General features: G+C 39.8%; 1 protein-coding gene across 11 annotated transcripts in view; it reads right to left on the bottom strand.

The window, feature by feature from the left end:
• PTPN2 (protein tyrosine phosphatase non-receptor type 2) overlaps window positions 1–16,134 on the bottom strand; it is a 103,325-nt gene that overhangs the window by 41,739 nt on the left and 45,452 nt on the right. For all 11 annotated transcript variants that reach the window (XM_034943980.3, XM_003817879.6, XM_034943981.3 and 8 more), the window contains 2 exons: window positions 11,475–11,575; window positions 5,603–5,701 (listed from right to left, as the gene is read on the bottom strand). In XM_034943980.3, the coding sequence (XP_034799871.1) occupies window positions 5,603–5,701; window positions 11,475–11,575 (200 nt within the window). The remainder of the gene's footprint in view (window positions 1–5,602; window positions 5,702–11,474; window positions 11,576–16,134) is intronic.

Below are 16,134 nucleotides of genomic sequence, written 5' to 3'. Positions count from 1 at the left end.
CATTTTCTGTTTCCATAGGCTTTTCTTTTCTTTTGAGCTGGAGTCTTGCTCTGTCGCCCAGGCTGGAATGCAGTGGCGTGATGTTGGCTCACTGCAACCTCTGCCTCCTGGGTTCAAGCAATTCTCCTGCCTCAGCCTTCTGAGCAGCTGGGATTACAGGCGTCTGCCACCACACCCAGCTAATTTTTGTATTTTTAGTAGAGACAGGGTTTTGCCATGTTGGCCAGGCTGGTCTTGAACTCCTGACCTCAAGTGAGCCACCAACCTCAGCCTCCCAAAGTGCTGGGATTACAGGCGTGAGCCACCATGTCCGGTCTTATAAGGTATTTTTTAAGTGTTCCTGTAACTTATAAACTAAAAAAGCCATAGGTATCATATTCATAAAATAAAAATAAATTTATCATTCTTAAAGCATGATTACCTATATTTTAACGTCATAGGACATTCACTTTATGTTTCTAAAATTATCAAACTCTTGTAATAATTTTATCTTCAAAATAAACGTTGCTGGCCAAGCGCGGTGGCTCACGCCTGTAATCCCAGCACTTTGGGAGGCCGAGGCAGGCGGATCATGAGGTCAGGAGATCGAGACCATCCTGGCTAACACGGTGAAACCCCATCTCTACTAAAAATACAAAAAATTAGCTGGGTGTGGTGACGGGCGCTTGTAGTCCCAGCTACTCAGGAGGCTGAGGCAGGAGAATGGCGTGAACCTGAGAGGCGGAGCTTGCAGTGAGCTGAGATTGTGCCACTGCACTCCAGCCTTGGCAACACAGCAAGACTCCGTCTCAGAAAAAAAAAAAAAAAAGTTGCTGAAGAGGCTTTATTTTACAAGTATTTTCCACAAACGCCTATGAATCTGCTACTCAATATTTCATCTAGGGCCAGGCATATATGACTCACACCTGTAATCCTAGCACTTTGGGAGGCTTAGGTGGGTGCATCACTTGAGCCCAGGAGTTCAGCCTGAGCAACAGGACGAAATTCATCCTGGACAACATGGCGAAGTCCTGTCTCTACAAAAAATACAAAAAATTCAAAAAATTAGCCGGGTGCGGTGGTGCACCCCTATAGTCCCAGCTACTCAGGAGTCTGAAGTGGTAGGATGACCTGAGCATGGGCAGTTGAGGCTGCAGTGAGGCTGCGCCACTGCCCTCCAGCCTGGATGACAAAAGTGAGACCCAGTCTCAAAACAAACAAACAAATGACATTTAGAAATAACACTGTATATTTGCTTACTAAAATTAAACTGGGGGAGAGAATGAGAAGATAAGCCCCTTTTACCTAGAGTTTGGCAGAACTACTGATATGAAATTCAAATCTGTAACAATAAACACATCTTCCCAAATGCCAAAGTATGAAGCCAGCAGACTGAAGCAAGGTGAAATAATCATTTCAGTAGGAAAAAAATACCAGAAAAAATTTTTTTTAAAAATGATCATTTCTCCTTTTCCAAATAACAGCTATTAACAATAAAAATGCCTCCCAAACCAATAAATATTATGAATTAATACTTTAAAAGGTGCTAAAAGACAAACAAAAAAAGATAGAAGAAGTAAAAGAGTATAAATAAGAATTAGAGTAACTCAGAAACAAGATGACAGAAGACAGAAAAGTTCAAATAATAGAACACATCATTTCAGAAATGAGGATTAAACCAGAAGGAAAAGAGGCATAAACACAATAGGTAATAATGCCTTGGCTGGGTGTGGTGGCTCACGCCTGTGATCCCAGCACTTTGGGAGGCTGAGGCAGGCGGATCACAAGGTCAGGAGATCGAGACCATCCTGGCTAACACAGTGAAACCCCGTCTCTAATAAAAATACAAAAAATTAGCCGGGTGTGGTGGTGGACGCCTGTAGTCTCAGCTACTTGGGAGGCTGAGGCAGGAGAATGGTGTGAACCTGGGAGGCGGAGCTTGCAGTGAGTCGAGATAGCACCACTGCACTCCAGCCTGGGCGACAGAGCGAGACTCCGTCTCAAAAAAAAAATAATAATAATAATAATAATAACAATGCCTTAAGAGGAAAATAAATATATATATATATTTTTTTAAGAGACAGTGTCTTGCTCTGTAGTAGCCCAGGTTGGAGTGCACTGGGGTGAACTTGGCTCACTTCAGCCTCAATCTTCTGGGCTCAAGCAATCCCCCAACCCCAGCTGGGACTCCAGGTACGTGCCACCACACCTGGCTACTTTTTGTATTTTTTGTAGAGGCAGGGTCTCACTTTGTTGTCGAGGCTGGTTTTGAATTCCTGGGCTCAAGTGACCCTCCTGCCTCAGCCTCCCAAAGTGCTGGGATTATAGGTGTAAGCCCTCCAACCTGGCCAGAAAAAAAAAAAAATTTTTTTAAGTAAAATAGAAATAAAGAGATAAACAGGATTAAAGAGAATGTGACAAATAAAAAAGATAGGCAAAGAAAATCCAACATATGTATAATAGGAAGACCCAAAGAAGAACATTAAAGCAAGCAAGGGAGCAGAACAAATACTAAGGATTGTAATTCAACAAATATTTCTTTAACAAAAAGTATTAAAAAAATTTTTTTAAAGTACTTGAAGTCAAACTCTCAAGAACACATCATGTACCTGTAAAAACTGACCCAGAATGGCCAATTACTAAGACATATTTTTGGTAAAACTAATAATATCTGAAGAAAAAAAGAATTATTTGGGTAGTGCAGATAAAAAGAACAAGAGACTTATAAAGGAAATAAGATGTCCATTAGACTTTGGTGGAATACCAGAAGGAAATGGAAAAAAAAAGTTGTTCAAAGAATAGCACATGAGCCAAGGATTTTATATCCCGCCAAACTGACTTTCAGATATTAAGACAGCAGATGAACCATCACTGACATGTAAAAAAATCAGACTATAATGCTCACAAGTCCCTCCTTAGGAGCCACTAGAGAATGAGCTTTAGTCAGAATGACTGGAGAGACATCAGCAAAGACTGTTGATGAATATTAAATAATGCTTGCTTGTAGAACTAAGAGTCTACAAGGGATGTAAGGGAGAGACTACAGTTTGTAAAGTACAACTCAGAAACACCAGGAAGAGAATGAAAAAAATATTAAAAATTGTAAACCATTTTCAGAATTATTTTGGTAGCAGATGATATCATGATTATGGTTATATATTATATATATGGGAAGAAGGAAATGAGTCATTACAAGATAGTTTACATCTTTCATATCTTTGAGAACCAGGATTCTTGGTATGAAAAAGGAAATAGCAGATCTAAGATGGAAGGGGCTAAGCAACACTTACAGTTCCAAACTTGAATTGGGAATATCATTATGAACTCTTGAAGTATGTTATCTTAACATACACATATTGTTCCTTAGCTTTTGTCCACTGAAAAGCCCTAAAAACAATGACCAGTCCAGTAGCAATATATATCCTTATTTTTGCTGTGATCTTGAAATATTGCTGCCCATTAAAAGAAACCAAAACTCCTTAGAGAAATGGCTGGTTCCAGGTCTGGGCAGCAAGAGTTTGAGATGAGCCTGAGATGCAGTCATTACAGACAGCAAAAAAAAAAAAAATTTTTTTTAATTTTTTTTTTTTTTTTGAGACAGGGTCTCGCTCTGTCCTCAGGCTGGAGTGCAGTGGCACGACCATAGCTAACTGTAGCCTTGACTTCCTGGCCTCAAGCGATCCTCCTGCCTCAGTCCCCCAGGTAGCTGGGACTACAGGCATGCGCCACCACGCCCAGCTAATTTTTGTATTTTTTGTAGAGACAGAGTTTCACCATGTTGCCCAGGCTGGTCTCAAACTCCTGGGCTCAAGCGATCCACCCAACTCAGCTCCCCAAAGTGCTGAGATTACAGGTGTGAGCCACTGCACCCAGCCAAGGAAACTATTAAAGGTTTGTTAAAAAGGACTCAGGGCTGGGTGAGGTGGCTCACGCCTGTAATCCCAGCACTCTGGGAGGCCGAGGTGGGCGGATCACTTGAGGTCAGGAACTTGAGACCAGCCTGGCCAATATGGTAAAACCATCTCTACAAAAACTAGCTGGGCATGGTGGTGGGTGCTTGTAATCCCAGTTGCTCGGGAGGCTGAGACGGGAGAATCTCTTGAACCTGGGAAGTGGAGGCTGCAGTGAGCTGAAATCATGCCACTGCACTCCAGCCTGGGCAACAGGCGAGACTCTGTCTCCAAAAAAAAAAAAAAAAAAAAAAAAAGAGGACTCAGGACCCAACCTAAAGACATTGCTGCTAGCCAATGACAGGGTAATTTGATCAAAAATAAGGAAAATAACTGCAAAGGAGTAAAATTAATCCAGTATGTCCAAACCCATAATAATTCAACCTCTCCTGCCACTCTCCACCAGAAAAACTCCTAATTGGTCATCTGTTGAGAACAGATGACCTCAATAGGGAATCAACTTTTTTTTTGGAAAACTGCTTTTAAGAGAAGTAATGACAGAATTGGATTATCATCATTTGTAACCCATAATGAATTAAGAAGCTGAACACTGACCAATAATGGCTATTAATGAAATAAAAAGAACAATAATCAGATATTATGGGTCTCTTGATGAATAACACATTACCCACCACCTCTGAAGTAATCTTCCCCAAAATAATTAAACCTGACTCTTGTTAACCATCTAGGTTCAACCACCATAAACATGATTTCTAAATTCTGGTGGCAGTGTTATTAATACAGTAATTATACTCCAAAATGAGAGAAATAAAATTTGCAAATCATGTAGTCTGCAATGGTGCTCAAAATGACAACGTCATAATCCTTGATTTTTTTTTTTTTTTTTTTTTGAGATGGAGTCTCACTCTACCGCCCAGGCTGCAGTGCAGTGGGTTTTGAGATGGAGTCTCATTCTACCATCCAGGTTGAGGTGCAGTGGCACAATCTCGGCTCACTGCAACCTCCACCTCCTAGGTTCAAGCGGTTCTCCTGCCTCAGCCTCCCAAGTAGCTAGGATTACACCTGGCTAATTTTGTATTTTTAGTAGAGACGGGGTTTCACCATGTTGGCCAGGCTGGTCTCAAACTCCTGACCTCAAGTGATCTGCCTGCCTCGGCCTCCCAAAGTGCTGGGATTACAGGTTTGAGGCACCGTGCCTGGCCTAATCCTTAATTTTTAAATGATATTGAAGATCAGGAAAAACCACGGTAAATGACTATGCTGATACTGCTGGAAATTCTGGCATGTCATTGCCACATCTAATTAGAAGTGGATTAGGAAATTTTCATCATCATTAAAAACCAGCAATTATGAAATGTAGAATAAAGTAAGAAATCTGAAGTAGAACAGTACAAGATCTTAAAGCTGGAAGAGGACTTATTGACAATAGGTCAATAAGGATTCCTAGGGATTCCAAAGATCTATATATCACTGCTAGTCCATATTTATTCCATTGTATTTCTATCTTGGAGATGAAAGGTCTGTAATTGTTATAAAAATACTTAAGAAAGGAAAAGGATACATGAGTTTTTCCGGACAGAAACACTTTGACCACTAGCCTTTAGCAATTAAAGGCCAAAACTAAGGAATGAATATTGGCCCCAAAATGAAAATCTTTATATGCTAATGATCACATACAGTATACTAAGTTGTAAATATTAAATATTACTCACCGATTCTTTCTCCACAATGCGGTTCAGCATGACAACTGCTTTGGTCTTCTGCTGCCAAACCATAAGCCAGAAATGGCAGCATGTGTTAGGAAGTGGACCCTGTGAAGAGAGAGGAGAGAGAGCAGATGAGGGAAGCAGACAGAAAGAGCAAGGCTCCAGGAAGGCCTTGTTAAGTCTGCTCCTGGGATGTTACAAGACAGACAGTGGACGGGCTTATAAGAAGTAAACCAAGACTTCCAATCTACCTGATTTCAAAAACAGGTCTGTGTTAGTTAGGATTTTTGGTTGTAAATGATCAAAACTGACTTTTATTTTCTCAGGCAAAAAAGGAATTGTGTAAGATATCAAGTGGCTTTCAGAGTTGAGGACTAGAGAGCCAAACTTGGGTAGGAACCAAGGGTTAAGGCACAAGCAAGGTCCTGCCCCAAAGAAAGTCAACCTGGGATGCTGCTCTTGATACCGTCACTACTATCCCCTTGCTTTTGCTGGCACTGCCATATGAAGGTGGCTATAGTATTCATGTACAATCTATAGGCAAATCAGAGACAAAATCACGAGTAGGAGTATCTGACTGATCATGTTCTAGCTGCAAAGAAGGTAGACCAAGGAAATTTCTGTCCTCTTCATCTTCTGCAGCCAAGAGGATGTGCCTCCCACACATCATAGAAAATCCATGAGAAAAAAGTCTGTACCATCACTGGCCAGCCAACCAACTCAAGTCAACTACAAAAAGATTTCTAGAAAAAGTAGGAATCATTAAAGTACCTGAACCACAATGAAACTGTTAATCTACAAATGCACAGTATGTACGGCCTCAATGGAAGAGTATTGGGCAGAGTTAAAAAGGGGCAACAGTCCATGTTACAACAATGCCATGGGGATAAAAGCAAAATATTTCCTGTATTTCCAATTGCTTTCACATTTTAATGATAGCATAGGGTAAAAGGAAGAACTAATAAGAGATGAAAAGCCTATGTACAAATTTTAACGAGTTTTAAATGAGAAGGTTAAAATGAGATGTAGTTTTGCTACACCTAAAATAACTCTGAACATGCATTCAACTCACATGGAATGTAGCAGAGTGGTATGAGTTAGGGGCAGAGTCAGGAGTGGGGGCTAGGGCTGCCCAGAGCTTCAGACCCACATACAACAAAGGGGTTAAAGTGGTTCTAGACTAAAAGCATTTTTTATTTTTTGAGATGGTGTCTCTGTCACCCGGGCTAGAGTGCAGTGTCACGATCTCAGCTCACTGCAACCTCCACTTCCCAGGTTCAAGAGATTCTCCTGCCTAAGCCTCCCACGGAGCTGGAATTATAGGCACCTGCCACCACACCTGGCTAAATTTTGGATTTTTAGTAGAGACAGGGTTTCACCATGTTGGCCAGGTTGGTCTCGAACTCCTGACCTCAAGTGATCCACCTGCCTCAGCCTCCCAAAGTGCTGGGATTACAGGTGTCAGCCATGGTGCCCAGCTGACTAAAAGCATCTTTAGGCCTGGTGTACTCCTTGGTATGTAGCAGATACTCAATAAATATTACTTAAATGAATAAACCAAGGTTAAGTTGTAAAAATGCTAGAAGTCTACTGAGGATCCTGACAAACTACAACCTAATATTTGAGAGTAGCGTTTTCCTCACTCAACTTATTTTTCTATTACTTGATCTACTTCCAAAACAAAACATAGTCTAAAGGTAAAAACAGCAATGAGGAAATCCCCAGTAAAATGAATACCTTTTTCTTTAATTAGGGAAAAAAAAAAAATGGATGTAGCAACTTGCCAGTGAGGTTACTCCTTAGTGTATATACACAATCACAACCCATGCCATTCCACTGGTGATTCTAAAGACTAAATAATAAACAGGAACACAGCTGGAGTCTTGCTCTGTTGCCCAGGCTGGAGTGCAATGGCACGACCTTGGCTCACTGCAACCTCTGCCTCCTGGATTCAAGCAATTCTCCCTCCCTCGGCCTCCTGAGTAGTTGGGATTACAGGCGTGCACCACCATGCCCGGCTAATTTTTGTATTTTTAGTAGAGACGGGGTTTTACCATGTTGGCCAGGCTGGTCTCAAACTCCTGACCTCAGGTGATCCACCTGCCTCAGCCTCCCCAAGTGCTGGGATTACAGGCGTTGAGCCACTACGCCCAGCCATAGGTTTTTAAATCAGAGGAACAGAGATTCACATCTCAGCTCTTCCATTTACCAGCAATGCTACCAATGTTCTTCATCTGCAAAACAGACATAATACACCAAGGAGGTGACTTTTAAAAAAATACTAATTCATAAAACTCAGAAGAAAAAGATGACTGAAGTAATAATCTACAAAGGACAATCAGAAGAGCTGGGTTATTGCATCTCTAGTTTTCTGTATCCTCCATTCCAAACAACCTGCTAGATGCAAGGCCAAGAGCTAGACTGAGATGCAGTCTTGGCTCTTTAAGAGCTTGCAAAGGTGGCAAGGAGAAGTACTTGTATGACTAATGGACACAGTTAAGTAGCACAAGAGTATGGGTAAATTAAACCATCAGGTCTTAGGGAGCAGGAAAGGCTGGGAAGGAAACTACAGAAGAGCCTCGAAAAAGGTCCTAATACAGAGAGGGAATGCAGAAGAATGGGAGGGAGTTAGGGTCCATCCAGGCCCCCCAAGCATAAGGCAAAGTGCATGAAAGTTTAGGGCATATTTGGGAAAAGACAAATAGATCAGTGAGGTAGAAGTGGAGGGATGTAGTTGGTGACTACACCACTAGAGTGACAGGGATGGTGCCAAGGGGAGACCTTAAAAAGCTGCTGCAACAGGACAGGTGTAATTGAAGAGAGCTCTGAAAAAAGGGAGGGGCAACAGAAGATCAGAAAGAACTTGGCAGACAATGAGGACAGTTTCAATCCCAATGAGAAAAATAGGGAGGCAGCTACCTTGGTAAAAAAGATAGAGAACATGCAGGCTTTGAAATCCAGTAAAAATATCCAATAGAGACCTGAAAAACATAGAGAGGAATTCAGGAGAGAAGAAAAAGCCAGACACAGGCTTCTGAGTTCTCTCATTAAATGCGCAGGGCTCCTTCAGGACACGCACAGCGACAAGAAGTTCAAAAACAATTACTAGGAGGCTGGGCACGGTGGCTCACCCCTGTAATCCCAGCACTTTGGGAGGCCAAGACAGGTGGATCATCTGAGGCCAGGAGTTTGAGACCAGCCTGAGCAACATGGTGAAACCTTGTCTCTACTAAAAATACAGAAATTAGCTGGGAGTGGTGGTGAGCACCTGTAATCCCAGCTACTTGGGAGGCTGAAGCACGAGAATCACTTGAACCCAGGAGGCGGAGGTTGTAGTGAGCTGAGATCGCATCACTGCACTCCAGGCTGGGCAACAGAGTGAGACTCCATCTCAAAAAAAAAAAAAAAAAAAAAAAAAGAAAGTTATTTAATGTCTCTGGATCTCCTTAGATTCCTCGTGTACAAAATAAAGGTAATACTATTTACCACAGAGGGTTGTCCTAAGGTTTAAATTATACAAAGCATGTAAAAACACCATTACAAAATTTTTAACTGTTATTATTTCCTACTATAATGTAAAATTCATAAAATTCATAATAGGGTTTTTATGAAAGTCTGTTTTATTTAAACAATGCCTGCCACAGAGTAGGTCTCAGTAAGTCTTTGCTGGGTGAGTGAATACCCAGTGAAATGCTGGCACCAAGATTCCAGCACGGGTACCATGACAGTAGTCTACCCTATCTCAGGTTACAAAGGTTGAAAACCATGGTCTTAAAGGGCTGTAGTGCAGACTGGAGGAAAAAAAAAAAAAGCTAATTTAGAATCTTAAGACCTATGTTTTTAAGAACTAAGAAGAGAACAAAAAACCAGTAAGTGATAATGGAGAAGAACAGTACAGAGGGAGAAAGGGTTGTGATAAGGGATCTAGGGTGGTAATTCTTCTGTTTTTAAATGTAATTAGTTGTCCCTCAATATACACAAGGGACTGGCTCCAGGACCCAACCTGCCCCCCACCCACTGCAGTATACCAAAATCCACACATGTCCAAGCCCCACTGGTGGCCCTGTAGAACCTGCAGATACAAAGAGTCAGCCCTCTGTATGCATGGATTTCACATCCCATGAATACCGTATTTCCAACCCGTTTTTGGTTGAAAAAAATTTGCCTGTAAGTGGACTAGTACAGTTCAACCCTGTATGGTTCAAGGGTCAACTGTAGGTATTTCAAACAGAAAATAAAAATTTTAACTCTAAATAGTAGTTTAAAATACAAATGCACATAAAAAAAAACTTCCAATATTACAGAAAGGAAGAAAATGGAAAATTAAAGTCTCTATTCCCAAGCTCCAAAAATTATTACTAATGGTATATGTATGATTAACTTATTTAACCAGTCCCTTACAGATTGCTTGAGTCTGATGCGTTAAAATAAGACCGCAATGAACATGATCACTTATTTTTTTTTTTTTTTGGACAGTTTTGCTCTTTCGCTCAGGCTGGAGTGCAGTGGCACTATCTTGCCTCACTGCCACCTCCACCTCCCGGGTTCAAGTGATTCTCCTGCCTCAGACTCCTGGGTAGCTGGGATTATAGGTACCCGCCACCATGCCCAGCTAATTTTTGTATTTTTAGTAGAGATGGGGTTTCGCCGTGTTGGCCAGGCTGGTCTCAAACTCCTGATCTCAGGTGATCCATCTGCCTCAGCCTCCCAAAGTGCTGGGATTACAACAGGTGTGAGCCACCGCGCCTGGCCGATCACATATATCTTTATGTCTGACTGTATTTCTCTAAGTAGACTTTCTTGGTCGGTCAGAGTATTTGAACACTGAGTATTATACACTTTGAAATCTCTCCTGTTCTGACAGGTGAAAGGCCCATTCCCTGGTTACTGAATGAATGGAGCATTTCTTCATGTGCAAAGTGTCCACCTTTGATTCTTTGAACTAGGAGTTTATGTCCTTTGCCAGTTTTTTCCATGGGCTGTTTTTTTTCTTTTTGACTTGCAGGAGCTGTACTACCTCAAGTAAAAAATGCATTTTAGTTTCCTGTGAATTGATGTAGTATAATAGCTCATAGTTACATTAATCTGCATATCTTTTTACTTATCAAATATTTTTCTCTTTCAAATAAGTCACTCTGATTTAAGTTATGTTTTCAAAAATCTCAAATATTATGGTATATCTTTTGAATATTTAAAAATCTTTAGGGGGAAAGACAGCCCTGTTGATAATCAAGTCTTTATTACTTGATGAATGATGAATAAAGAGTAGCTGTGGATACACAAAAATCTCTCCTACTATCTCAGAATGGAAGGAAGAATCATGCTTGCACACAGGTGTGGCTGATGCGCTCAGAGGCACCTGGGCAGAAGGCCACAGGGAGCACAAGGCCTTGCGGCTGGGCCTCTAGAGCACCTGGTCTCAGCACCCGCTCAGGTCCTTGAAGACGACCAGACACCATCCAGGGCTTAGTGTACTCTCTGAAGATATATGCGAGGCAGGGGGAGCCACAGAAGAGCTGTCCAGGGCCTCTGGTTTTGCCACAGGGTATGGGAAGAGAAAAGAAGACGCTAAGAAGCATAAGCAGCGCTCTGTGTCAGATATAATGTAAGGAACACAATCTGCCAAAGAACTGGCCTAAGCCATTTCATAAGAATTTTCCTTCACAGAACGTGTAATATCAAAAATAACTTGCCTTTTATCTTAAATACTCAAAGCTTCAAAACCTTATAATGTCCATAATTCATTACATCGTCAAAAAAAAACTGAAATACCATTTCATTTCCAAAAGAAGTCAAGATATACTTTTACCTATGATTTAAAGCAGAACAAGCACAAACACATCATTTTCAGACATTTGCATGGTATCGTACTACTTGCCTGTGTTAAGATGTAACTCCTTTGTGCCTCTTCTATGTCAACTAAACTGGCATTAATATAATCATTCTCAGCATTTTGCAGTTTAACACGACTGTGATCATCTGAAAATAGAGAATGATAAACCACAACTGTCATTTCAAAATTACTGTTTTTATCTTCATATTAATATTCTAGGTATTTATAAAAAGACAGAAGAAATAAGAAAAATGAATTAGCATCATAAGAGAGTTGAGACAAATCCTAAACTATTCTCTACTTTTTTTGTAAGGAGTATAAAATGCAATCTTGTTTATTACTATAGTGCTGGAAAGGAAGCACTTCTGTTTGTAGCACATTAGCCATTGTGACTTGAAAAATCAACCACAAGTAAACATAGTTAAATGAATAAAGTACTTACCTTCCTAAAAGTAAAAGGATCATTCAGATTCTTGGTACCTAAGAATTGATTGGTCTACCTACAAAACGATAACTGGTCTCAAATAGATGAGACTAGATTTCCAAGGTTACTATATTTCAACCTCTTCATTTCTCAACAGATAAGAATTCCACTATATTTAAATAAATTTTAGCACTGAACTGTGTTTAGGTTAAATGCTGAAAATATTTAAAGACAGTTGGAATATTCCAACTGTATTCTTTAAAAGACCACTGAAGATACTTCACTACTTAGACTCTGTTAACAGTTTAGAGATATTTCTAGTTTTTAAAAGTAAAAATCTCATAGATTGAGAATTTATGCTAATTTAAATATGTGAAATACAAAATGTGACCTTATACATTTAGATGGGAAAGCAAGAGAAGCATGACACCAGGAGAAAAAGCCCAAGAATTAACTCAGAATCCTCAACACACAACTGCCAGATGCATATCACTGAATTATAAAACTAAAAACATGGTGTTTGATGTTTAACTCTAGAGAATGCATACTATTACAAGTTGTCCCTCTCAAAGAAATCCATACTAAATAGCCAGTCTCTCCTTACTTTTAAATGAAAAAACTGTTTATATTATCTCCATATGAAAGAAAATGTAAAATGGCTTTAGTTTCACACATCAATTTATCTGAGATGTTTCTGCTGGACTGAACCCAAGACCTCTGTAAATATGACATGTCATTTGCCAACAGGAAAAACTAAGATCTTGTTATAGTAAATCACATATACTAGTGTTCTCGGAAAGATGATGTCAACAAGCACTTTTTTTAAAAATCACTTTTTTTAAAACAGTTTAATCACCCTTTAACTGTTATATTATGTAAAATAGTAAAAAGGTCAGCAACCTAATTAAAATAAAGACCACACATCTCCTAGACAACATACCAAAAAAAGAAAGCCTGGTTTTAGAAAACTACATGATTTTAAAATTAAAGTTCCACTAAAATATCACACCAAAGGAATGTATTTCCTCATGTTGTAATCACAGAAAGAACACTAACCAAAGGCTACTCACATCTATTGCACAACTGAAAACAGCCATTTAGCTAACATGCGGTAGGAATCCATAAAACCCGGGAAGGTCCACCTCACAGGGTGCTGGGAATCTGGTTACCCCACATGGCACCACCCCACACCCTTGCCCAGCTATGCAGGAAGTAAACCTAGAGAAAGACCTTCAGCCAGAGTATTTGATACCTCACCCTCAGGACTCTGAACTAAAATTCACTGCTATTTTCCTTCTATCTGTAAAATATGCACCAGGTGTTACCTCAATGCTCTATAAGCACAGTAACCACACACCAGAAAAACCCAGATCCAGTCCTGGGAGGCAGCAGGGAGGAGGGCACTACCTGCAGGGCACTGCGTCTGCAGGGCTCAGCCCCTGGCAGTGGCCTCGCTTCCTGTTTAACATTAATATACAGAGTCAACAAAAGCAAAGGAACAGTGAATTTTCTCAGGAAATTTTTTTTTTATTTTGTTATCAGATAATACTAAAAAAGAAAGGTAATCCTTGGGAAAACTCTATAGCTATTTAGAACTGACTACAAATGTTATTTGAGCCTGTATTTTCTTCTCAAGGCTGATTAAAAACAAAACTCAAATACCTACATCACTAGATATTATTTTAATTCTTCTGTTCTTTTAAGAAAAACACATACGGGGGGGAGGGGGGAGGGATAGCATTGGGAGATATACCTAATGCTAGATGATGAGTTAGTGGGTGCAGCGCACCAGCATGGCACATGTATACATATGTAACTAACCTGCACAATGTGCACATGTACCCTAAAACTTAAAGTATAATAAAAAAAAAAAAAGAAAAACACATACGAAGGAAAAATGAAAAACAATTTAAAAAGGAAGAAATATTAAAGCAAAAAGGAGAAATAAAACTTTAAAATAAATTTAAAATACATTAAAATTATAAAAACAAAAATTGAAAAAGATTAATATAAAATAAAAAGTATATATAACTTTTTGATTTTGAAGAGGCAGTAGAGAAAAAAATAACTAAAACACATCACCTTAAAATAACTATTGCAAAAGATTGTGAATATACACATTTCAGGAAGTGAAACTATCAAAGCCTCTTTATGAGAAACTGTGACTTTATAATTTATACTCTTTAGTGATGATAACAAAGAAGGGCACTGCCTCTTCTCCAATTAAGGATCACAACACACGGTCTCGAGTTTGTGAGAGCATACACAGGTTCCCTTAACAACCTGAGTCACAGGTCTCTTTTCCTGGCCCAGATACTATCAGTCAGCCCCAAATCTGTAAACTAATCATTAAGAAACAAACTTTTGACTTCTGAATGAGAACACACAGAAAGGTACATCCTTTCTCCTCTTCCATAGGAACCTCTGAAATGAGATTATCATAACAGCAGCATCCCATAACCTTTGGGCTGTATAAGTAAGTCCCAAAGCCCACTATACTTTACCATCCTTATAAGTCTGGTTATCTCACCCTTTCCTCTTTTAAAGGATCCAGTAAAGGGAGAAAAATGAAGATAGTTCAAACTCTTTTGCATGGGATACCACAAAAGCAACCAAACCACACTTCACAGGAAATCTTATTTCTCAACCTCTACTAGCACTAGTAGCAGAACTATCAAGAACATACACTTTTTTTTCTACAGGCATCATCTGCCTTAATTCTTGTCACTGAGTAAATGAAGAAATGTAATACCCAAACAGAACTGTGGTTTATAACTTGGATTAAAATTAAGCCAATTTCTGACAAGGAGTCCCTTCACCTCCTACCCTCAAACAGCATGTTTTCTGAGAAACAGCTCCACCTCTCAAGAAATGACTAGTGCTAGCTGTGGCTGTGCTGACAATACAGATTAGTTTCCTCTTTCAATACTGTCATCATAAGCCTTAAAAAAAAAAAAAAACAACCCACAGGTTTCACCAAATATATCATTATTGTAAAGACATCTCCTTTTGGAAAGTTTTCCAGGTCAAACAGAAAGGAGAATTCGTATTCATTGTAACTGGTTACAATTCATCCTGAACAGGTTAAATCACAGCAAAGATCAAGCATCCTTAACTTACAAGTCAGGCAAGAAGATGACCAATTCTAATAGTACAGCGTGAACCAGCGACTTTTCCCCTTTAGATTTTCCCATTCTCAACTAAGGGTAATCAGTACGTTTTCAAACAGTGATGTCCAAGAACTCAAAGCATTTTCTAGATTTGTCAACTCTCTTCAATCCTGCAAGTAAAATAGTCGAACAACAAATATTATGCATTCTCTCTCATAAATCGAGGAATGAACCAAAAACAAAGCTGGCACTGAACACCAGGTCACCATATACTCCCCCATATTAATGGAGAATACAAACTTTAGTACACATAGAATATTAACATTTCAATTGTTTGCTCTGCAAAGAAAATTCTACTTGATGAAAGGTTTCCAATTGACCACAAAACCAACCAGAACCACTGTCTAGAACCATTTGGTGCCTACGACATGTCAGGTTTGTGTGACACTCATCATTGGGTCACCTCTCTCAGTCCTCACAGCCCTATGAAGTGCATATGAATATGGATCACACCCATCGCACTGTCACTCAGGGAAGTCAAGTCATCACAAGTGTAACACACTAGAGCACAAAAATGAAACCTAGACTTGTGCAATTTAAGAGATTACCTATTTCCTGCATTCTGCATTCCATGTCTCCCTGATCCATCCAGTTGGTGCCTTTACCATCCTTTCCATACATCCTAAATTCTTGCTGACATCACCTTTCACGTTGCTCTCCACTCGGGTGTGATTTCCAACTCCTCTCTCACATAAACCCCACTTCTGTGACGATGCAGTCCATGACATATCTTCTCTAACTAGACGCTTTGATGGAATGCCTCCATGATGAACTGGTCTGTTCCCTGCACTGAATACTTTCAGCAATCATACACAATTTTTAGTCAACAAACATTTTAACCTATAGGGATCTAAAGGTAAGACATTATTTGTTTGAAGCTTTTAAAAAGGAAAAAAGAAATTATATTAAACTGTGACTCTGAGTACTGATACTTTATTGCATAAAATATTGTGGGAAGGAGCTTGAGTAGTTGCTACCTGAATAGGCCTAGTGAGTTCAGCAGGAAGGGGAAATTCCAGCAGAGGGCACATCATAAAGAGGAATGAAAGGGAATGGTGTAGCGTGCAGGACTGGCAAATTCAGAAAGGCTGACGAGCTAGCTAGAGAGGGC

Source organism: Pan paniscus, chromosome 17, assembly GCF_029289425.2.
Source record: "Pan paniscus chromosome 17, NHGRI_mPanPan1-v2.0_pri, whole genome shotgun sequence".
In the NCBI taxonomy this organism is placed as follows: Eukaryota; Metazoa; Chordata; class Mammalia; order Primates; family Hominidae; genus Pan; species Pan paniscus.
The sequence above is the reverse complement of the archived record's forward strand: the minus strand, read 5'-3'. Positions and strand labels throughout refer to the sequence as shown.